Source organism: Malurus melanocephalus, unplaced genomic scaffold, assembly GCF_030028575.1.
Source record: "Malurus melanocephalus ecotype Western Australia unplaced genomic scaffold, MMel_1.1 scaffold_4, whole genome shotgun sequence".
Taxonomy (NCBI): Eukaryota; Metazoa; Chordata; class Aves; order Passeriformes; family Maluridae; genus Malurus; species Malurus melanocephalus.
Genome location: NW_026623236.1, coordinates 1,723,572 through 1,746,400, shown reverse-complemented (window position 1 = coordinate 1,746,400; position 22,829 = coordinate 1,723,572). Strand labels below are relative to the sequence as shown.

Here is a 22,829-nt window from a genome sequence, read left to right as displayed (position 1 = left end):
CCGGGGGCAGCATGAAGTCCCTGCTCTTCAGCCGCTTCCTCCTGCTGCTGCCCTGGGTGCTCATCGTCATCATCGTGCTGGACATCGACAGCAGCCGGGCGCCGCTGCCCGCGCTGTCCCCCCGCGGCGGGGCCGAGGGCGGTAGCGGCGGGGCGCGGCCCCCCACCCCGCGGCGGCGGCCCGAGGCGGCGCTGCCCACCATCTATGCCATCACGCCCACCTACAGCCGCCCGGTGCAGAAGGCCGAGCTCACCCGCCTGGCCAACACCTTCCGGCAGGTGTCGCGGCTCCACTGGATCCTGGTGGAGGACGCGGCGGCGCGCAGCGAGCTGGTGACCCGCTTCGTGGCGGGCGCCGGGCTGCCCTGCACGCACCTGCACGTCCCCACGCCGCGCCGCTACAAGCGCCCGGGGCTGCCCCGGGCCACCGAGCAGCGCAACGCCGGGCTGGCCTGGCTGCGGCAGCGGCACCAGCACCTGCCGCCCCCGCAGCCCGGGGTGCTCTTCTTCGCCGACGACGACAACACCTACAGCCTGGAGCTGTTCCAGGAGGTGCGTGCGGGACGGGGGGGGGGCGCGGCCGCCAAGCTCCACCGCTTCTCWCGTCTCCATCCCCGCTCCCCTCGGGCTCCTGCCGTTTCCCCTCCTCAGGCTCCCGCCGGGGCTGTGCCCTTTCCCCGCTTTGCGGCGCGCTCCGTGACCCCTTACCCCAAACCTCAGGCACAGGAGAGTCAAGCTCACTACCCGGTGCGGAGACCACGCATCTCCTGTCCCTCACCCGGGCTCCGCGGGTCTGCCTCTGTGTGACAGCCGCTTTCTTGACTTTRAGTTTCTTGTACCTCCCCTCCATTCTCCCCCAACTTTTTACTGCTGCCGAGCGAGGCAAGGTTTATATAAGGGATCCCGTGTTTTTGTTAAAACTAGGTTCAGAAAGCGCTCWTTGATAGCTATTTTCTTCAGGCTGCATCCTGAAAAACCCTGTAGGGCAAACATGCATCAGGAGTCGCCAACCTTCACAGTTTTTTTCCTTGGCGCTAATGAATTCATCCAGAGCCGGCTTCTTCGTGTGGAGTTGCCTTTTTGAAGCCTTTCGCTCTTAAAAGCAGCAAATCGTTTGTGTAACGACTGAACGCCCTTTCAGGAGTCTCTTTTGTGAAGGGACCTGTTTTCGTCTTTATTGCCTCCCCTTGGTGAAGGGCTTTGTTTCATTTTGGTGGGAACTGGCAGGCGCTCGGGGCRGAGGGTATCCGGCTTTCTTTCTGGGTTCCCCCTGGCAGGAAGGAGGGTGTTTAATAAGTGGACATAAAACGGTAGAAGAAAGATCGTGTACATCTTCTGTGACAGCGAGGAGAGTAACCTTGGCAGGGAAATGAGGGGGGAAACAGAAAGTTGGCAGCACGGGACCTCGGACATCCTGCGGTCTGTGTGTTCTGCTGGTGGGCAGAATTGTAGTTAGAGGTGTACATCCGTATCCTGCCGCTTGCTCTTCCTCGCGTGCTTTACACTCAGTGAATTAAAACGAACGTGATACGCGGAGGAGTGAAGCACATGCAATCCCCTAGAGGAAGCTGCTTCAGAAGTGCTTAGGTTGTTTTGTGTTTAGGCTCATAACGCATCCTTTTCCATTTCCAGTGTGTGGGCAGGTGCAGGGTCCCCATTCAGCAGGGATRCCCTACTTCTGCCCGCTTGGCATTCAGCATTGAAGCTGCTAATTTAAGGACCTTTGCCTAGAGGCTAAACCTTTGTTGCAATTGATTTTTTAAAATTCCCATAGCTGTGCTTAGTACATTATAATGCAGAGTAATTCCACGTACCCATCTTTGATGTTGTGGGAGTGCTCATGTGTATTGCAGATTCAAGGCTAATTTGTCTGAATCTTAGGCAGTCTGTTAATCAAAACAGAAGATACACTTTGATACAATTAGTAGTGAGGGACAAAAGATATTTGGAGACAAATGTCAATTTTTTTTTTTTTTATACCTTTAGTTTAGGGACAAGCTAAAGGAACAATATTGGCAGGCATTTCTCTTGAGTGCCACAGCTTCTGAAAAGGAGTCCAGTCACATTGATTCTTTTATAATTTCTACCATTATTAGACTAATTGCCGTGAATTATGAAACAGAAAGGTGTAAATTACCTTCTCTAATTAGGTAAGGACATTCAGGAAAGCAAAGGGCTAAAGCTGTCTGAAGGGTTAACCTTGCAAATTGCAAGCACAAGAGATAACCTGTGTTTCCTGTTGCTAACAAGAATTGTAACCTCCAGCATGAAGCTCTGCAACCCTAAGACTTCCCTTCCCCCTGCGTTCAGCTGCTGGGAAAGAGGTGTTTGTTGTGAGCCTTGTGCTCAAGGCAGACACACATGCACGAATGAATTTTCCCTGGGAGACGGGATGCCTGGAAAGCCCAGTAACAGGAGTGGAGAAGGTGCTTTTTCTTCAGTTACTGCTAGTAGTTCCTGGGACTGTTTTTTGGGGTCAGTGACTGTTTTTTGGGCTCAGTGACTGCTTTTTGGGCTCAGTGACAGTTTTTTGGGGTCAGTAAGGAGCTGTTGGCAGGGTCTCAGGATGCTGCTGGTGGTAACACAGGGAATGCCTTGCCGACCTGGCAAAGCTAACGAAGTCCATTGACAGGCTCTGCCAACGGGATGTGCCTTTACATGGGGGAGGTTGCATTTAGAGTGAGCCAGGAGCCTGATTTCTCAGTAGAGGCACTGCTAGAGGGAGCTGGTTGCTTTTTGACTCGATAAAAGAAAATCTCTGCATTCATGGATTCTGGCTTGACAGCTCTGTGGTAAATCCTGATCTCTCYGTTAGGAATTGATTGATTTATGAGTGTAAATTGTACTTGTCTTCTCCAAGCCTGAAGAGAATAGCTTCAGAATGCATTGTTTGCAGATGAAATCTGGTAGTAATTCCTGTTATGGTGATAACCATACCTGAGAGGGAGTTTTTTTCAGTTTGTTGCCCTGCCAGGAACAATTCTCCAGACCTGCAGTTGCTTAAATCCCGAAGGTGTTCTGATAAAATGTAGTCTGCTCTCTGGGAGGGAGTAGTTTAAATGGAGGAAGATGAGGCAGGAGCTYTGAATTCTCATCCTGTTCCATCCTGTGCTGGCTGTGTGACTTTCAGGATGTCACTGCCACGGGCACAGGGGTTCCACAGTGCCAGCAGCAATGTGTGCATGCATTTGCTGGCCTGTGAAACAGCAGATCTGTCTTGCTGTAGTGGGATKCTTCTGAGTCAGAGCCGCTTTCAGTAGCAGCAGTGAGGGCCTGAGGAGGTGGGAACCAAGGCTAGTCAGTGCTGAAAAGCCACTGTGAGAGAAACATTTGCATTAGGGATGTGTTCTGCTCAGAGGTCACAAAAGCAGGACTGAGGAGCAGAAGGTGAGCAAGGGAACTGCACATGGGTGAGGGATTGTGTTTCAGGCAGCTCTTCTGCTGGGGTTTCCCCAGTGTCCTCTCAGGAGGTGGAGCCTTTTAACAAAGCAAGATCAGCAAAGGCTTTAGTGTGAGTTGTAGGGTATAAACCATGAGGTCATGATCAAAAAGGAGCATGCTTTGACATAGAATGCCRTGGGATACTTCTGAGAGCTTTTGATGGAAAAATTCTAATCTCTGTCCAAAGTACTTCTGCCTGGTACTTAGAGGAAATGAGTGCTTTATATTTGATGTGGAGTGAGCTGGGCCCAGTAGATCTAGGCAAAATGTGTTTCATGGAAATCATGAAAAAAAAACCAAACAACCCAGCTTATAGTAGTCTGGAAAAYGTCATCTTCTGTAATAAATCTGGAACCCTTGGGTGCTGTCTATAATTATCTTTTTTCCTAAGAAATTCAATGGCATGTAGGTGGATAGATCAGTTTTTGACTTGCAAAACGATGTCCTCAAGGTCAMACTGGGCAGGGTCTAAACAGGTTTAGTTGTTTCTAGAATTAGGTGGAGAGCCTGGTTTATCTTTCTGCTGCTACARCATTGGCTCCATTTAGCATTTTGTTAGGAAAGGTTCACCTTCCRTGGAAAGACTCCAGAGAAAGAACCAATCTGTTCAATGATTGCAAAATTCTTCAGAGTACTAAATGGGGCTGCAGTAATGATGAAGAAATATCACCAGGAGTGGAGGTGTGGCTTTTAAGTTATTCCCAACTCTGCTTGAGAGTGTGATGGTAGTCAGATGAAAAATCATGCTTTTGCTTTAATGCCTGTGGTTCTGGCATCTTGTATTTTGTCCTTCATTATTTTGGGATCCAGACCTCAGAAATAATTTATCTATTTTCTGCTCAGGTGTGATCTGTTGACCTGGAGGTGTCCTTCTACATCTCTGCATCAAAAACAAGTCTGCTTTCTGAAAATATCYATTATCAGTTAAGTCAGCCTGCATTCATAAAAAAAGCCACTGAGAGGCCTGAAATCCCAACTATTATATTTAAGATATTTTACAAATGTTTTTACATGACTCACCAGAACTTCTATTTTTTACCACAGGCCGTTCTTTTTGGAGTGACTCTCTTATAGTTTCTGATGCATTTGCGCTTCATTTTATTCCTGAATGCAAGTTATTGTAATATTGTGACTGATGCCTAGCAACTGCCGATTTCACATTTTTAAACTCCCAGAAAAAAACCCCTTAGATAAATCTGGCACTCCACCTTCACAGAGAGATTTTAAAAACAGGATTAACCTAAGCACTRGAAACTAAAGATAGATAGCTGAGTTCCACTTCCCTTAACTCTTCACATAATTCATGTGTTTCTATGTCTCGGGCATTTTTTCTGCTCTTTTCATATTTGGAGTAGTTGGCCAAAGACCATCACTTGCTTTGGTCATACATTTGGATATGTAAGCAAATTGGAGGAATTAGTGTTGGAGATCCTCTCAGCTGTCGATTGTCCAGATTGCCCTGAAACCTTTGAAAGTGAGCATCTTAAGGAGAACAAGAACAGGAGTAAAAGTCTTCAATATCTGTTTGAAAGGGAGCTTGATGAAATTCAAAAATGCATTGAGTTTTAGAGATTCCAGTCTAGGTTATGTCCTTTGSTTGTATTTTGTTCAGACACCTAAACTGAGATGTATTTGAAATTAAAATGCTCATAACTAAAGCTATGTTCTCCCTTCCTGCCACCCCCAAGCTTCTGGTTATGGTTGTCCAAAATTTCATGGCAATGTTTGCTGAGTGCCCAGAGGAAGTGAGTGTGGCACTGCCTTTTCTGAGGGTTAGGAGAGGATTTGAATACTGGGTCTCCTGAGAGAAATCCACGCTCTAAGGTGTGATCTGAATACAGCCTTGCAGCAGGGAATTCAGAATAGATCACAGCCCTAATTGTCATTTCTAAGGAGYAAAAAAACCCAACCCAAACTTCAGTAGCTTAGCAGTTAGTTCTATTGCCCACTGAGTTGTGGTCCAGAATTCAATTTGCTGTAGCTGTTTGCTGCACAAGAGTGCCCTGAATGTGATGGTAGAGCTGGARCTGGAAAGGAGGACACAGAGCTCATCCTGCTCTCCTTAAGCTCAGGTAGTCTTTACAGGCAGCTCAAGAGCCCCAGATTCAGACTGAAAGAATTTTCTGGTGTCCTTGCCCTTCCCTATCAAAAGGTATGTCTGAAGGTGGCAGATATTCAAATGACTTTTAACAGTGATTTCAGTAGCCTAAAAAAGAATTCCTTATTATTAAAAATAGAASAGAAATAYTTGCTGGCACTGCATGTCACACAKGCTTCAGTTTTCCTGTGATCATCTTTGTAAAAATATTTTTTGAGGGGAACTCAAAAAGTGCATTATAGAAGAGGTGAATATTTACTATTTATTCCAGCTTTGACTAGGGAAGGGCTAGTGTTCCTTTAATAACAGTTACATAACTGTCCTAATCTTTAGACACTGTATTAAGATAACTTCTGTGTATTTTTAAATGGATATATTTGTGCAAAAGATTTAAAAGTAGTATAAATGAAGCTCTTTGTCTTTGAGAACATGAAAATCTTTCATTATATTTCTTGGAGCTGGTTGAAAAAATCAGATTTTTTGAAATAGTCTTAAAAATAACATTCAGTAGTCTACACAGTATTAAATATTAGCTGGCAGTCATTASTTATTTTCTTCAGAATAAAAAGTGATCCAAATATGAGTTAGCAGTGCATTAAATACCTTTCTAGTATATAAATGATTTAGGATTGCATGACAGATTTTAAATGCACACTGACATTTTTCTTCCACATAGACGTGTAATACCTATGCTAAAGAGGCTACATTAGAAAAGAGTGACAGAGAATGAAATAGCTTAAACATGAGAGGAAAAAAAAAAAAAAAAAAAAAAAAAAAAAAGAAAAAGAAAAAAAAGGCGGGGAGGGGGGGGGGTTGGTGCTATGGGAAACAGTTTTATTGGAGGGATGCTGGGTTACAAAGTACCAAGCACTCTCTGGTCTGCTCTGACAGCAGCAGTCATACCTGTGAAACCGATAGCGTTACCATGAGATTAATTACACGGGGTCAGCAGCTCTTCAGAGGCAGTGAACACAACCCCGTAGAATGATAGGGAGTAGAAYGAGACAACCAGTAAACAGAAGGGCCCAGAAGTAAAATGAGTAGCAAGTGTTTTGGAAGTTGTCCAATCTAGAGAAACTGGCTCCTAACTGCTTTAGTTAAATTTGGTTCCGTTTTTTTCTGTAGGGAAGCAATATTGACGTTTTTGCCCAAGGATGCTGGTAGAATTTAGAAACATTAATCATTGTACCCTATGTATAAAATGTTGCTCTGGAAAAAATTATATATATACATGTATATATAAATATAAAACTGAGAAAAGGGGGAATTAATCTGTCCTCCCTCTGCAATGTAGATTGTGTAGAAATCAGCAGAGGAGGTTTAAGGCAGATACTTGGAAAGAAAGCTTTCTAGTAGGGAGATGGTGAAGCGGATCACCTGTGAGGGCTGCAGAGGAGGCTAGATCAATAACTTGACAATTTTTTTTGATTTGTAGACCCTTTCTACAAGTGTTCCCAAGGCGAATACCCTTCACAGTCAAGTTTCCCAACAACAAACTTGTTGTTTGAAGTTCCTAACCCCTAAGCGTCACAGTCCCTGAACCACAAAAGCCCCTGGCACAGGTTTTCTATGCCTTGGTACCTCCTTTGAAATTGTGGAGAGTGGGACACTAAGGAGCTCTGTCCAAAGCCTCAGTAAACAGGCACAGCATTGCTGCTGAGCTGTCTGGCCAAGTCGCAGTGCTCTCACAGAAGTTTTGTTGAAGCAGAATTTGACTTTAATTTGGCTTTAAATAATCTGTGAGTAATGCAGAGAACTGTGTGAGAACTGACAGGGAACTTGGCTGTACTTATGCTTTAACCCATGGAATTTTGTCCCGAGGAAGTGTTGCAGCGAAGGACTCGAGATCCTGTCTTTGGTAATAATAAATCAGAATTTTGCACAGAAATCCACTGGAGTGTCACTGGGATGGGCAGGGTGGTGGGGTAGGATGGTGAGCCTGGATGCAAACCTGCAGCCTGAGCAGGACAGATCACGAATCATGCAGCAGTTGAAAGGATGGGAGAAAAAAGCTTACCATGTGTGGCAGCAGGTTTGCCCTCACAGAGGGCTTTGAATCCCAATAGAAACACCTTGACGTCATGCAGCAAAAACACTGTGGTGGTTGTTCCAGTCTGGAAGCCTTTCCACTGTAGGAAGTACAGCCATGTTTCCTTTTCTCTGTCATTTGCCTTCATTCCCCTTGGGCTTTTATATTTTGTTGCTGGCTCGGTATCTTCCCTATCCATCAGTCCAGCGCATTCCATTAAGCAGCTCTTCTTGATTGACTAATGAGATGCTATATTTAGCAATGCTTTTATCAGTGTCTCTTATTGCTCAGCTACATTTCCTGCATTTTCACTTGCTGCTCCTCAGTGATTACTCGGTTGTTACTGTATTTACTGTTGTATGCCCATCACCTCCCTGGCATTTCTTTGGGCAGTTGTTACTCATCTCTCCTGTCATTTCCTTGCCCACTCCTTCCCCATTTCTTTCCCTCTTCATTCAGGTTTGTTCTCTCCTCCTATGCCCAGGACCCCCTTTCCTGAATAGAGGACGAAAGCATTTCCACCGAAAGCATTTCTACCTTAAGAGAGCTGTCCAAGCCAGGCTGGATGAATCATGCCAGTGGGTTCCTCTCTCTGTTCATTAACTACAGAGCTCTAACTGGGGCAGAGCAGATGCTCAACTTGCAGAGAGTGAAGTCTAAGTAAGATGAATACCATTCATGTAAGCTACCAGGACTTAAAATGCTGAGTATTAACACAGCGTGTGCTACCGCTGTCGCTACAATGACAGACAGAGGAGTCATTTAGGAAGCTGTTTGTAAGTCATAGGATTTTTGGCAGTTGTTAACCCACGGCACTAAAGCTATTCAGAATTAACACATTTTTGAATCTTTTTTTTTTGCGTCCCAATGATTAGCAGTATAAAATTGCAAGCTGGCCTTTTAATCCAAATAATAGCTTTTTCCCCATCATACATAAATACAGCCTTCACATATCAGTATGTTAACTGCAGTAATGCTATTCTCAGAAGATTAAAGGAAATATTCCTACTTTCATCTGCCTAGCATACCCCGAGGCTGTGAGGTATTTCAGAATTAGCATAAATACTTGTCTAGATGTGCTCTTTCAGATTTTAYATGAAGGAATTGCTATATTCTTGACATCTGCTTATTTTGTTCTTCAAAAATATAACCTGTGAGAATAAAGTAACCCAAGGACAAAAGAAAGAGCTCTCTAAGGGGTTACTTGATTCTGATGTGTGATGCTTTACTGACATAACTCACAGACACTGAGATTGACCTGAGACTATTAATTTAAAACTTCTTGGGTCATTTCATGCTGGCTTTGTGAGATGGTTTTCATTGACAAGATTTTCCAACACACTGTGTATCACAGAGTATTAATGTAAGTCTGTCTGGTTCTGCCAGCATAGATGCTGTGGCCACTATTGACCCCATTCAGGAGTCCTGTGTAACCTSGCTCGTTTTTCAGTACAGCTGCCCAGAGTTTTAGGGTGCACACAGGCAGGGTGGGGGCACTGTGCTCTGGCCACTCTCTTGCAGTCAGAGTGTGCCTGCCCTTGTCTTGTGGCATTTTGTGTTTACTGTAGGTGCAGACAGTTGGCACAGGGTGCCCAAAGTGCTGCAGTTCTGAACACTAATATTTGTATCCACACCCTCCAGGAGGTATTAATGGCACCATGTCTGTTTATCCTGTGGTATTTACTGAGAGTGGCAGAGTTTGGTGTATGTGGCTTGATGATGCTCTTGAAAATGCGTTGGGAACTTACCTGTGTAGAAATGCCCAACAGGATGATTCCCTGTGCCTGTGTCTGATATGTTTGGATGTTGATATAAATATGCTGTTGGCAAAATATGCAAAAGAGATGTATCCTTAAAATTAGAGCTAAAAGATCTTCTTGAGGGAGCCTTGGCTGATGTCCACATCAAAATAGTTAATTGCTAAGTCTGCCTTTCCTACACAGAGAAGGGGGAGAGATTGGAAAATTAAGCAGGGAGAATGGTTGCAGGTAAATATGTTTAACAATAACCTTAGAAAGATTCAGGGCAATCCCTCACTGGCAATTAACCAGGCAATGGCTTGGACAGAATCCTCATCACAAGAATTCCCTATACTGAATTGAATACCCACCCTGCTCTTATTGTCTGCTGCTGCTGAGTGAGGGGCTCCAACTTTCTACAATGGTTATTAGGYTGGAAGAGAGGAAATTCTGATAAACAAATTTGAAGATCCACAAATAATTGGAGGGAGAGAAAGTGCCTGAGTCATCTGTGTGCGCATACATATTTGTGGATTTAAAAATACATATTTTATGCCTTTCCTGTATGAAAGTTCTAATAATCTGCTATTGTTTTGAGGTTAGAAATGTGAACCACTCTGACATGAAGTCTTTGTTTTTTCTGCTGCAACTCTGGCGAGTCTTGATGATATGCATGATAAATCTTTCACCTTGGCAGAGAGAGAAGGAAGTGTTTAATATTTAACCAAGGTTGTCTTTTACTTCAACATCCATCGATAGGGGACTGCAGTTACAAATATATAAAACCGTGTTTGTTTTTGCTAAGAGGAGTGCTGGGAATGAAAAGGGGATAACCTTTCCCTAAGGAATAAGTTTCAATTACAACAAAAGACAAGACTGTTTTTAGAATAGATCAAACTAAGCCCACGTTACACTGAAATAGTTTCATACTTGTTTAAATAGAAGCATGTTTAAAGCATAGTTGTTAAAACAGTGGCTTTTGAACCAGTGTGGTTAAATTGTGCAAGTCGCTGTGTCTGTGCACTCGTCTGCTCAATCTCTCACGCCAGACTGTCTGATTTTCCCACGGGGAGCTGTGTGTCAAGGTTTGTGTCATATTATATCCTGTTTACTGAAGAAAATGGACCACTGAACCAGTTATCTGAATTCACTGAATCAGATTCACAAATCCTTTGGGATGGAAAAGACTCCATGATCCAGTCCAACCTTTGACTTTGAATACCACATCAATTAAACCATAGTGCTAAGTGCCACGTCCAGTTTCTTGAACGCTTGCAGGGATGGTGGCTCCATCACCTCTCTGGGCAGCMCATTCCAATGCCTGACAACCCTTTTGAAGAACTTTTTCCTGATGTCCAACTGGAACCTTCTCTGGCACAGCTTGAGGCCGKTTCCTAATGTTAGTTATCTGGGGGAAGAGGCTGACCCCCACCTGGCTCCAGCCTCCTTTCAGGCAGTTGTAGAGAGTGATGAGGTCCCCCCCGAGCCTCCTTTTTGCCAGGCTGAACACCCCCAGCTCCCTCAGCTGCTCCTCATAGGACTCACTCTCTAGACTCTTCCCCATCTTTGCTGCCCTTCTCTGAACACAGTCCAGCACCTCAATACCTTTTTGAACTGACTCCTAGTCATGGACACTTCTTGCTGCAGCCATTTTTTCATACCTATAGATTCCTCTAGGTTAGATAAGGATCACATTTCTAGTATTACATTTACTTAATTTACACCATTGGAAAAACTGCTGCTGCTGATAGTARGCATCCTGCCTGGCCTGCTTTTATTCCTTCTCAGAAAGTTAGCATAGCTTTTAAAGGCAAAATACAGAAGTTAAAAAAGATTTAGCCCAAAGAATCATTTTTCATGAATCCTTGATTGGTCTGTGCTGCATCTTAGGTCTGCTGCAGGCAGTAAAGAGCTKTGTGTCATAATTTCCTCTACTCAATGCATTTTTTACAAATCTCAAACTAATTGTACTTRTCCTAGTGAAGTGTGATTTGATCAATATTATTTTTTTCTCACTGAGTTTGTATAGTATCTCAACAATCTACACACATAAACTTACTGACACAATGCTATAGTCTTGTAGGTAAAGAAGATCTACTACACCTTTGAAAACCCAAACTAGTAAGAAAAAAAACCCATTTTTTYMMMRSYTTWAAAAAWTTTGGTATGAAAGRKATTATGAATAGGGTATTTAAAGTAGAATTGAGATGCCTATGGGCTAAAGAGCTGAAGATTTCACAGAAAATGAGTGGGCACACGCAGCTTTCAAATACAGCTGTTGGGCTGAAATCTGTCATCCAGAATTGCTCTTGATTTGCTGGTGCTGATGATAACGTGTAGGTTTCTAGCAGTGCTCACAAGAGCAGCCTGCTGGGAGCCCGTGYGTGCCGCCAGTGACGCTGTGGCTGCCTCTTGCAGATGCGGACGACGCGCAAGGTGTCCGTGTGGCCCGTGGGACTGGTGGGAGGCCGGCGCTACGAGCGCCCGGTGGTGGAGAACGGCAAAGTGGTCGGCTGGTACACGGGCTGGAGAGCTGACAGGCCCTTYGCTATCGACATGGCGGGTAAGGATCATTTTGGATACACAAAATGATTTCTCAATTTGAGGAGYTTCWAAAACTTCCAAAGTGTCAGCAGAGCATGCAGCCCTTTGGCACTAACTATCCTGGAAGTCTTGCACCTCTTGTCTAATTAAGTTGCTGCTTGATGGTATCTGAACTTACTTTGTTTTTAATTTTATGTGGCAACTTGGCTTTTATGTTGTATGAATTTTCTGTCTGAAACAAGTTAATTGTAAATTAATTAATCCAGGCAATTTTTGCAAGGAGTGCCTGCCGGTCATTCTGCCATCAATCTAAACCAGGCAGTATAAATGCAGACCTTCTTAGACCTCATGTTGTAAAATGCTACTTTATCATGAAATTATTCATTTTGCATTGGTTATTTAGAATGACAGTGATAACTGTAGATGGATATAGTTTGAAACACTGGGCTTAAGGGAAAAATCACTGACARCTATCGCCTGGTAGATGAAGGCAGAAAAACTTCAAAATGGATCTAATCAATCTTCTGTAGGGACKTTTGCACACCACACAGCTCTGTCTTGCTGACAGTCCATGCTTAGACAATCTTTTGTATATTTTCACAACTGCCACATGAATCATCACTCTGCACAAGTCCAATTTCTGACAGAGCAGAAGATGGTCCCAGCAAATGATATAATATTGGCACTTWGACATCTTCAGTATTCCAGAGGGAAGGGGAAAAGTAAGAATACAAGGGCAAGAATGGGATAGAAATAGCCGCCGTATTTTTTTATTCTGATACCCTTGTTTTGGGAGAGGGAAAAGGACACAGTACAGTTTTTTCTCACCTTTATAAAAGAGTACTGTTATATTAATTGAAAGGTTTGATAAAATATGTACAATATTTACAGTCTAACTGGTTAAARAGGGTAAATAAGGGAGGACTGGTAGCTTTTAACACCTCAAAGACAAAAAGGTTAACAGGTGAATTTTTCAGCACTGTAGAGGCATTCCAAGTCAACATTACCATTTGGCATAAAAGTATTTGGGTGTTCCAGTAGAAGCGTTCCTCAAGGGTGAAGTAGGGATTCAATGCCCAAAACCATGCAGCATATTGAGGACTGCAGCTGTGCACTTTAACAGTCCCTGCCTGTGGATTTAGAGATATTGATACTGAGCTCCAGAAGGGATTACTGATGGCATTATAAAGGTGAGAGTGTGGTTTGTAATTCATTAGCAGCAGGCAGAAAGCCATTACACAACACCAGCCAAGGGACTCTAACTCTGAGATGGAAGTTCTTATGATGTTTATTTTGCAAATGCTGGCTGAATCACTGCCATGGTGGAAAAACAGCTCTATTAGGAGCACTGCCTGCTTGTGCTTTGACCAGTCACATAAGAGAGTGTCGTAGAGACAAAAAAACCTCAAAACATTGAGAGTACAGGAAGTTATTGCAGATCCACAAACAAGGAGTCACTACTTTGCAAGAGAACTTCTATTAGTCACCAAAAAATACTGGAGAAATTAAATTACATCTTCAATTTCAGCAAGGAGAGAAATGGATGCTGTGTGGACTGCTAAAAAATGATGTGAAATTTGCATCTTTATTCCCCTCAGGAATACAGTGGAAGGGCACAAATAGAACAGAACTGCAAATCCAGAACTCCACAGGTGTCTGAGCAGGTGCAGTCTACAGGATGTGTGTCAACATGCAGTTTTTTTACTCTTCCCTTTCTCTCCCAAAACACCTCCAGGGACTTGAAGGACTTCCTACCAAACCAAAGTCCATGCTGTAGTCCATCACTGGCATCTTTCCATCTGCTGTACCAAATATACAAGTATCTTAGGTTATACTGTATGTTGCACWTAAGGAAGATCAAGGATCTCTTTTAAAAATATTGCCATGAAAAAAATATAGGTGCATATAGTAATASTGATCTGGAGATGTATCAGCTGTCTACAGTTAATATTCTGACTCCCAGCGCTTGRGTAAGGAGGCTCCTTTTGCTTTATTGAACCATCTTTCACACTGATTTTCACAAGAATTTGATCATGAGGCTGGGTATCAACAAAGTGACGGCTTAAAAGGTTTGGGAGTGCTGATTTAACTTGTGGCTGTTCAGAGGAAGCACATCCTTGACTYTAAGCACATAAACCTTTTACTCTACACTGCAAAATACAAGGCCAAATTCAAATTACTGCAAGTGGAGTAAGGTCCTGCTGATTTCACTGGGCTCAGCTCAGTGGCTGGCSTAGCTGGCCCATCTCCCTAGATTCTTTGAAACACACTTGCACATGGCAATCACATTTCATCAGTTCATCAAACACTGGTTACTTATTTTGAGCAATTTGTGGCAGACACTTCTATTCTCCAATGCTAGACTGGAGTCAGAAAGCAAAGCAGCTGTTTCCTGTGTTGCCTCTTGCCTGGCAACCAACATACCATATGAATTAGTTCAGGTATTTTTGAAGTTCTAAGTTTTTAACTGGAGGTGGGTTCTAGAGTTTGACACAGACTTGCTTACCCTCAGGGAAGAAAAGTGAGAGAGAAGGTGGAAAGCCAAAAGGCAACASTGATTCTGAGGTATGATCTGATTTCAACACTTCTTTATTAAATGTYATTTTACTTCTGGCTTGTTCCCAGTGCCAGAATTTTAGATCAGCCATTTACATTGTAATTCTCCTAATGTGAAGATTGTTCAAGGAGGTAGATGCTTTGCATTAGGATTCCAGGAGCTACTTCAGTCATAGAGATTACCATGTGACTGTAAATCACTGGGCCAGCAGATTTTAGACTTGGGGGCCTGAGCTCATCCACTGTGCCCTAAGCACCTTTGCTAGGGCCTGAGCAACCACTTTTTTATTACTTTTTGTTATAGTCATGAGATCTTCAGTACATCTCATCTTTCTTAGATGATCCCTGAGTAAAAAAGCCAGCCTGCTCATGGCACTGTAAACCATCCCACATTTTGACTGAGTCTGAAAGAGCCACTGCTGAAGTCACAAACAAAAAATCTTGGAGTGGCTACGGCAGRCAGCACACTCCCCCTCCCCACCCCCGAAACCAAAAACACCAACCTCCCCTTCATCCAAGGGTGAATACTACTTTAAACATTGAGTTTATAATCAAGTGCCTCTCACGGTGAATTGTCAGCAGATGCCTTTCCTCTGAACAACAAAAACTCCAGGTTAGGCATTTCTCCTCATTGCAACCCAAAAAATCACAGCAGAAGAGAACTTGAAAGCCACAGAGCTCAAGCCAAAGGTGGGACTTTGATCTCTGTGAAAACCAGCACWTCTGTTTCAAAATCAGCACTGAATATTAGCATTTATACACTCCAGAAATGAGGGTGGAAACTGTTTCCAGCTTGCCTTCAGCTACTATCCTATCTAGAACATCCAGGAAGCAATGGCATTGACCACAGCAACAACATCTTTGAACAGGGGCTCAAGTTTCTCAGGATGAAGAAAAATGGTTCTGCCTTTTAATAGAAGTCAGTGCTCTAACACAGGTCAAGGTGTGAATGAACAGAAATAGCTTACGTTGATAGAAGAACAGATGTAATCTTTGCTATGTCTCCCAGGTACTTTGTCCTCCCTCAAATTAATTCCTATCTAGGTGGCTCTTCAGCCAATTAGATTTAATTTACAACCTTCCATTAAACACCAAAAAACCCCTAAACACCTTTTCACACTCCAGCTATGAAATTGTCTTGTGGCATTTCATGTGAAGTTAAGCCCAATGTGACCTTGTAGGAGTAATGATTAAATGAAATAACTGTATTTGTGTAAGCACTGTTCAGTTATGCTACACTGGAGATGGTAATCTCAGATTAATCCGTGTTTAGTGATAGAATTCAAAACAGCAGTGTCTTTTCATYTATTAGCACAGGATCATTATCTAATGAGAGAAATAATTATTGTCAGTCTGGTCAAAACCTGAGCTGCATCTTCTCATTCAGACACCAAAATGACACATCTGACAAAATCAACTGAAAGTTGTCCCTAGAAAGTTTTTCTCTCAAGTCCATCTTACAAAATGTCATACGTATGAAATTAAAGCAGTTATAAAGCAGGGCTGAAGAAGAGAGCCAGCAGATAAGTCTCCTTGAGCCGTTCTCTCTTCAAGTTCTTGCTTTATTGGATTTAACAAAGACTGCATGGACCCTGACCAAGGAAACAAACCTGAGGACAGCCAGTGCACAGTAGTCCATGTCCTTGCCACCTGCAACATTCAGTTTATAATTTAACATCCATTTGATGCCTGAATTTTGACAGCACCTTCAAATGATAATTTGCAATAGTATGGTAGCAAAGGCATGTGTCACRTGCAGGGGGGGCATGGCCCATATGAACATCTGTGTGTAGGAGAAATCCATCCCCAGAATGCAATGCAATTTTCTCAACAGAGGAGCAAGCCTTGCAACAAGACAATCTATTAGAAATTAATGTATGGGTAAGTAGAGGCTGTAGGTCCAGGGACGCACGCTGACACCGCAAAGATAAACTGCAGAAAATCTGTCTCTTCTGCTTTGAATGGGTTTCTTTCTGTGCACTAAAATCTAGGACACTAATTTTGGTGTTTACTTCATTTTCTTCTTTAYGCATGGGCAACTTGAATCTTAAATATATTTAAAAGACAGCAGTTCACACAGCTAATCAGGGTCCAAAAAATGCCTTCCCATGCAAAGCGACTTTTTTTTTTGGTGTCCAAAATTATCAAAGCCCAGTTGCATCCAAAATGTATGGTTTGTTCTGAGGAAAAAAACCCCAATAAAACCTAACTAAAACCACTAAACTGAAGCAGACCATTTTGTTCATCAGTACCAAGTCTCTGGTCTGCTTTCAAAGTGCAGCAAGCTGGCTGTACATACTGTGTCTTGCTGAGGGATTTTAAACTCTCACCCGCTTTCCAAATGATTACACTTGCTACCAAGAGCACTGGGMTAGAGCCCACTTGTGCTCCATCATGCCCAGGCTCTGCAGGGTGTGGGCAAGCCCTGTCCATCTAGACACCTATTCTTTACCTCAGGCAGGACAGGATGTATCAAGCCATATAAAAGATATATAAATGTTTAAATAAATATATAAAATATATATAAATTTATATAAAGATACATAAATGTATGAATGTTTTCTGCAGCTGTGTCCGTCAGTGAATTGGGACTTTATATCCAACTCAGAGTCTTCATCAGGGTCCAAATCCTTAYTGAAAACAAAACAAACTTTCTTGTGTCTTCCTTTGCTTTCCTACAAGCAAGAGCATGATAAAATGGTTTCAGTGTGTCCTTTTTTGCATGTATTGCTTCCTTGTATTTTCCTCTTCAAAAGGCTCCTGTAAAAGTCATAGATACTGTCAAGGAAAATATAKTAGCAAGACACTTCTACTAAAAAAGGGGTCAGAATTACATTAAGTTAGAGAAAGTTATGATCAATTTTAAACTGATAAAATTTTAAAAGTAGCTTTAGAATTAAATGTTCTTGGAGTTTTCCAGAACTGACGTCTAATCTGTTACTACTTGTGTCATAAAGGGAAAGCTGGAACCACTCTGAGCTGATAAAGAAAGGATTTCCTTGGTAGGCTTGGCAAGAGTTAGTTACAAATGTAATTTTTCCTTACAAGTCTATCAGTGGAGTTTTTGAATCATAGTTATGGAAACATACACATGGCTGAGCACTGCTGAAGGAAAATGGGAGARATCTGTAAATAATGGTAAACTGGAGATTCATGGGAGCTTCTTCAGAGAGGGTGAGTTTGTTCAAACCAATGATTTCTCAGTTTGCAATCTGAGGTACTTGACACATGTTAGTAAAGAATGGCAGAGAGTTGTATGCACTGAAGTCCTTTGAGCTGTGTGTGCCAGGCTCAGAGCAGCTGGGGCTGCCTGGCACACCACAGGTGTGAAAAGTCATTYCCCAGGCAGAGCATTATTAGGACTTGTCTTGTCTCAACAAAGATGGTAAAACCTTACAGGCTAAACTACCTAAAGATCACAGCTGTAATAAATTTAACATTTTTTTCCGACTCTCACCTTGAAGCATAGAGTGGTTTGTACAGTATAAATTTTATACATTCTGTTTTACTTATAATTGTTTTATTTCTTAATTAAAAGCAGAAAGGAAGAATAGCCCAAGATCTTAGCAATACCTGACTTTTCAGGCAAGAAWGCATATATTACCTACATGACAGGAAATAGATGAAACACACTGAAAATATGGTGCAATTAAAAAAATATTATTGTATCTTCAGGGCAAAACAAAACTAAACAAAATAATGTAGGAAGTACAAACCTACCAAATACTGTCTATCCACATGATTAAATTGACACTTTTTTTAAATGGGAGATTTCTAAGCATAAATGTAACTGGATGAAAATGCGAGGCCTAAAGGTTTTTTCTCAACCTTCTTCCCTGTCCCACTCTCTCCAAGGATTTGCTGTGAGTCTTCAGGTGATCCTGTCGCATCCCAAAGCTGTATTCAAGCGCCGTGGTTCTCAACCAGGAATGCAAGAATCTGATTTTCTAAAACAGATAACAACAGTGGAGGAACTGGAGCCAAAAGCAAACAACTGCACAAAGGTACTGATTTCCACACTTTCTGAAAAGCTTTCATGYCATCTCTGCAGATGACTTCACAGATACAAATGTTATTTTTCTAGGTTCTSGTGTGGCACACACGAACGGAGAAAGTGAATTTAGCTAACGAGCCAAAGTACCACCTGGACACAGTCAATATTGAGGTATGACATGGGGAGACAGTCCCACAGCAAGGGCAGGACAGCGAAGGCACCAGCACGTGTCCCAGTTCAGACAGCTAAAATCATCTGGTTCTGCCTGAGACCTGATGGACTTCTGTGGAAAAAAAAGGAAGCTGTCAGAGACTCTTAATAAGCAAATCAAGTGGGTGTGCTTTGTTCTAACTTGTCTGCATGCATTTCTGAACTCTCAGCTTAATAAACTGACACTTACCTTTGTTTTAATGCTGTTTCCAYATAGAGAAACATGGCTGCAATGGAGTATTTTCAAAATCATTATTTATGTATATACTTTTTTGTATTTATCCAGCTTAATTGTGTAATTATAAACTGATTTTAACTCACGAACTGTTGGTCTAAATATCTGCATAAATGGATCCTCCAAACTGAACATGCTTTACTTCATTAAAAGTAGCAGTGAAATAGGTCGTACAATAATGAAATAAAAACCCACAATCATTTACGGATTTATCCTTTTAATATAGGGAAATAACATTTTATCATTACGAGGCACCATAAAATGTAAACACAATCACTGTCATAAACCTGGATCTCTCTGCAAGACAAAATATATCTGCTCACATTGAGTTACCTTGAATGCATATTGTGCTGTCAGTTCTCAGCTTTAACACTGTGTGCCTGCCTCCTGAGCCAGGTTGGAGACTTTACCATGGGAAACTCAAATGCATCAAATGCTCATCTTTAAAAGAATAAACTATGGATTTGTAGAACTACAGTAACATCCAGGTTTATCTTTCTTTCGATAATAACATTCCCTGTTATGCACACCATAATAACGTCACAGTGAAATGTATGATGAAACAAAATTTGTTTGATACACTAGAAAACATTGCTCAGTGATACATTTACATTCTATTTATATATGATTAAACATTTGTTCATACAGTACCTTCTACAGGATTACTGGGTAATTTTGGGGGCTTGGGGTTCATATTTTTGGATATTACTAACATGATAGCTACATCCCTTATATGCAAACATTTGATCTAGAATTTTGAGGGAGAAAAAATCAGTATGTGGTTAAGCAGCTTCTTAATATGGTCTATGAAATCATATGCATTGTATGAAAATGCTTCCAATGATGTATAAATATATTCTTGATCTGCTTTTCACTACATCAAATTTAAATCAATATAGACCACAACACGGTCAGTCAGTTATATTCTTAATCTGAACAGCTGGGAAAAAAGAAAAAGAATATATATGTACATGGAAGGAACAGCAAAAGTAAATGTATTTGAACAAGGAATGTTAGGTGGCTGTTCTGGGAAAGATTTCTATTGCAACTTTCATTTCCACAGCTGTGTGCTGAGAGTCTGGCCAGAGGAGCTTCCAGTCCATCCTGCGGCTGTGCTGGGGGGCTGGCCAAAGCCCATCACGTTACTGGAACTGCTGAGGTTCATTCCAGCCATTTGCTGATTCATCTGCAAAGCACACACACACATGAGCCTGGTTAGAACTGGCACTGAAACACAGCATGCTGGTAACCAAAAGCAGTCCTGTCTCCAACCAGCTACCCAGTTATGGGTACATTTCCCTAAAAGTATTTCTCATCTAATAATAATATTGAGTCCATCTAAGTTTCTAAGTCTTTTGCCATGCCACCAGCTGTTCTGGAGCCCTTCAATCACCACCATACACCAGCTGATGGGCTGCAGCACTTGGTGTATATGTCACATCTGTATGAATGTTCCACCAGAGAAATGACAGCATGTGAAGGAGGTGGCCAATGTGGCTGGTTGGTAAAAGTGYTTTCACAGTTTCAAAGCTAACAAACAAAATTGTGGCAACTGTGATAAAGAAACAGCAAAGCTGGTAATACAGTCTTGTCTGCACTTGCAGCTCCAGATATTTTTTTTCCCAGCAACATTTCTTGGAGRCTTCATAACCTTGACTACACCAGTTTTTATAGAAATTGTCAATTTAGGTAGAAATCAACAAAGAGTGAGGTGGATTTATAAACTTGAGTGTTATCTAAATCTAACCACCCTTGCTAAAGAGTCTACTCAAGATACTGTATTTCCTTAAAAAATGAATTAAATAATTCACATTAAATTAAATTCACGTGCATTTAACATCTAGTTAAAGGTGGGAAAGAATTCAAAATTCAGCACATTGACTTCAGGGGTGTTGCAGAACTATCTGTACTCTTTGCAAAAATCTAGTCATTGTAATTTTCAGCAATCAATGTCAAAATTGAGTTTGAGAGCAAAAGAGCATTTGGAACAATTAATAATCAGAGCCAATGAACAAGGATTTTTGATAACTAACAYTAGATTCAAGTAAAAGGCAGCACTAGGTAAAAGTCAGAGCTCATGTAAACATGAGTGAACAATATCAGGTTGCAAAATGTGAAACATTTCACCATGTGAAACAGTGGTGAAAAATTAAGTAAATTGCAAACTAATATTTCAGTTAATATAAAATTAAGTTCTGTGTGCTTTCACACAGAACTGTGTATCTGCAAAAAAGAACCCACCACTGAACCAGGAAATCTAAAAAAAGCTGATGAAAGAATGCTTTACCCAGTGGCTCATCTCTTCTGGAGTAGAATTCTTAAGCAGCAGACTATATAAAACATGTTAGTCTGGTAAGTAAAGCAAGCTCTCCCCCTTTCAACTGGAGTCAGAGTTTAGATCAGGGTTCTCCTGCAGACTGTGGAATGTCAYACCGACATCCTCTGATGTGCAAGGGGTACAGGAACATGTGAAGAGCTTGTTCTAGGAGCCAACTTTTAACATGTATTTGATAAGAAGGAAGATTTTAATTTCAAAGCCAGCATGGGTCTTTTAATGCTAGCAACCAAGGAAAAGACTGTCACCAGTAAACCCACAGATTTTTTTGATCTGACATTTTGAAATTCTCACCTTGAAGAATTACTTTTCAAAGCAGAATGACAGCCTGTATTTTCCAACAGCAGCTGTTTTATCCATGTAGGAAATGCAGTTTACCTTCATAGATGTTCACACCATAAGACTGAGTGACTGAGCAGAGCAGTAAAAATTTTTTATCATCCAATTTAAGTCAGTCACTAAGGTTCTMTTCCTGAATTACTAAGTAAGCAGCATGAAATTATTATATTATTATCATAATCCAAACAATAGTATGAAAAAAATAGTTGCTACTATCCATGCTGAACTCCAAGAGAATAATTTAGGTCTGTTCTCTCCACCTCGCCTTGCCCCAATAAACTCTGAAATACCCGATTTCAAGATGTTTCCTTGGAAAATGTACAAATCAGTACTACATGTACATTAACTTCTAGAGAACCTTTTAAACACGTTTAAAAATAGGATGGAAATGCTACAGATAAACAACAGATGCACTAAAGCCAATTATCTMCAGGAAAATGTTAAGAGCACAAAGCACTTCACATTCCACCAAAATTTACCCTGAAGTCTGTAAAGGAACGTATTCATTGTTAAGGGTTATCGTCAAGCAGTTAAAATTCTGCTTTTAGGTATAAGACTGTTTTTACATTCAGAACTCTCTAACTAGCTAAGCTAAGCTTTTTACCTGGTTGGCTCTGRTAACAGGATGAGAAGAGCAATGGAAGCAGAGAACTGAGTTTGTTCTACCTTGGCACAATCATTCTCTGCTTATGTAGCAGTTACCTTTAATCGGACTATTCACTATTTATTAACACACGCCTTGAGCAGCTCACAGTCCAGCAGTCTGTAACATGGCTATGCCAYACCTTCCTCTTAAAGCCACACATTTTGTGTCTGAAAAGCATCATCTTTCCTAAAGCACTCTTGTCTSCGAACATCCAGTCTTTACCTGAGACAGGTTCCATTGAGCTTGTTGGTTTTGTTGCAATCCATACTTGTTTTGTGGTGGTGTGACCATCTGTCCCACCATCCCACCACCTTGAGGTCCAACGACAGTTTGAGGAAGTCCCATCACACCAGTTTGTGCGGTACCAGTAAATCCATTGGGCATTCCCATTCCCATCATGCCTGTGCTTTGTCCCATGACTGGCACTGATTGTCCCATCATGTTTCCCATCATCCCAGTTGCTGCTGGCACAGGAACTCCCATGGCTGGAAAGCCTTGAAAGTGAGTTGATGGTTGTGTGGTAAATGGCATAGAAGACGACCCCATGAACATACCTGGAAAAAAGAAGAGAAGATGTCAGCAGAAGTGATTTTCCTTCCCCATCCCATAAATTGGAAGTGCACCAAAATAATTTTAAGGGAAACTTTGTCCAATTGTATGTCAG

The 22,829-nt window shown here is 41.8% G+C and overlaps 2 protein-coding genes across 4 annotated transcripts in view; one reads left to right on the top strand and one right to left on the bottom strand.

Annotated features, from left to right (window-relative positions):
• Positions 1 to 11: 11 nt before the first annotated feature.
• B3GAT2 (beta-1,3-glucuronyltransferase 2) lies at positions 12 to 18,985 on the top strand. Its single transcript, XM_057368966.1, has 4 exons — positions 12 to 551; positions 11,725 to 11,869; positions 18,262 to 18,410; positions 18,491 to 18,985. The coding sequence occupies exons 1-4, from the start codon at positions 12 to 14 to the stop codon at positions 18,575 to 18,577; spliced, it is 921 nt and encodes a 306-aa protein (XP_057224949.1). The 3' UTR covers positions 18,578 to 18,985.
• A 60-nt stretch (positions 18,986 to 19,045) lies between these two features.
• The window catches only part of SMAP1 (small ArfGAP 1), an 85,056-nt gene continuing 81,272 nt past the window's right edge, over positions 19,046 to 22,829 (bottom strand). For all 3 annotated transcript variants that reach the window (XM_057368944.1, XM_057368934.1, XM_057368953.1), the window contains 2 exons: positions 22,388 to 22,719; positions 19,046 to 20,031 (listed from right to left, as the gene is read on the bottom strand). In XM_057368944.1, coding sequence (XP_057224927.1) covers positions 19,897 to 20,031; positions 22,388 to 22,719 — 467 coding nt within the window. In that variant the 3' untranslated portion in view covers positions 19,046 to 19,896. The remainder of the gene's footprint in view (positions 20,032 to 22,387; positions 22,720 to 22,829) is intronic.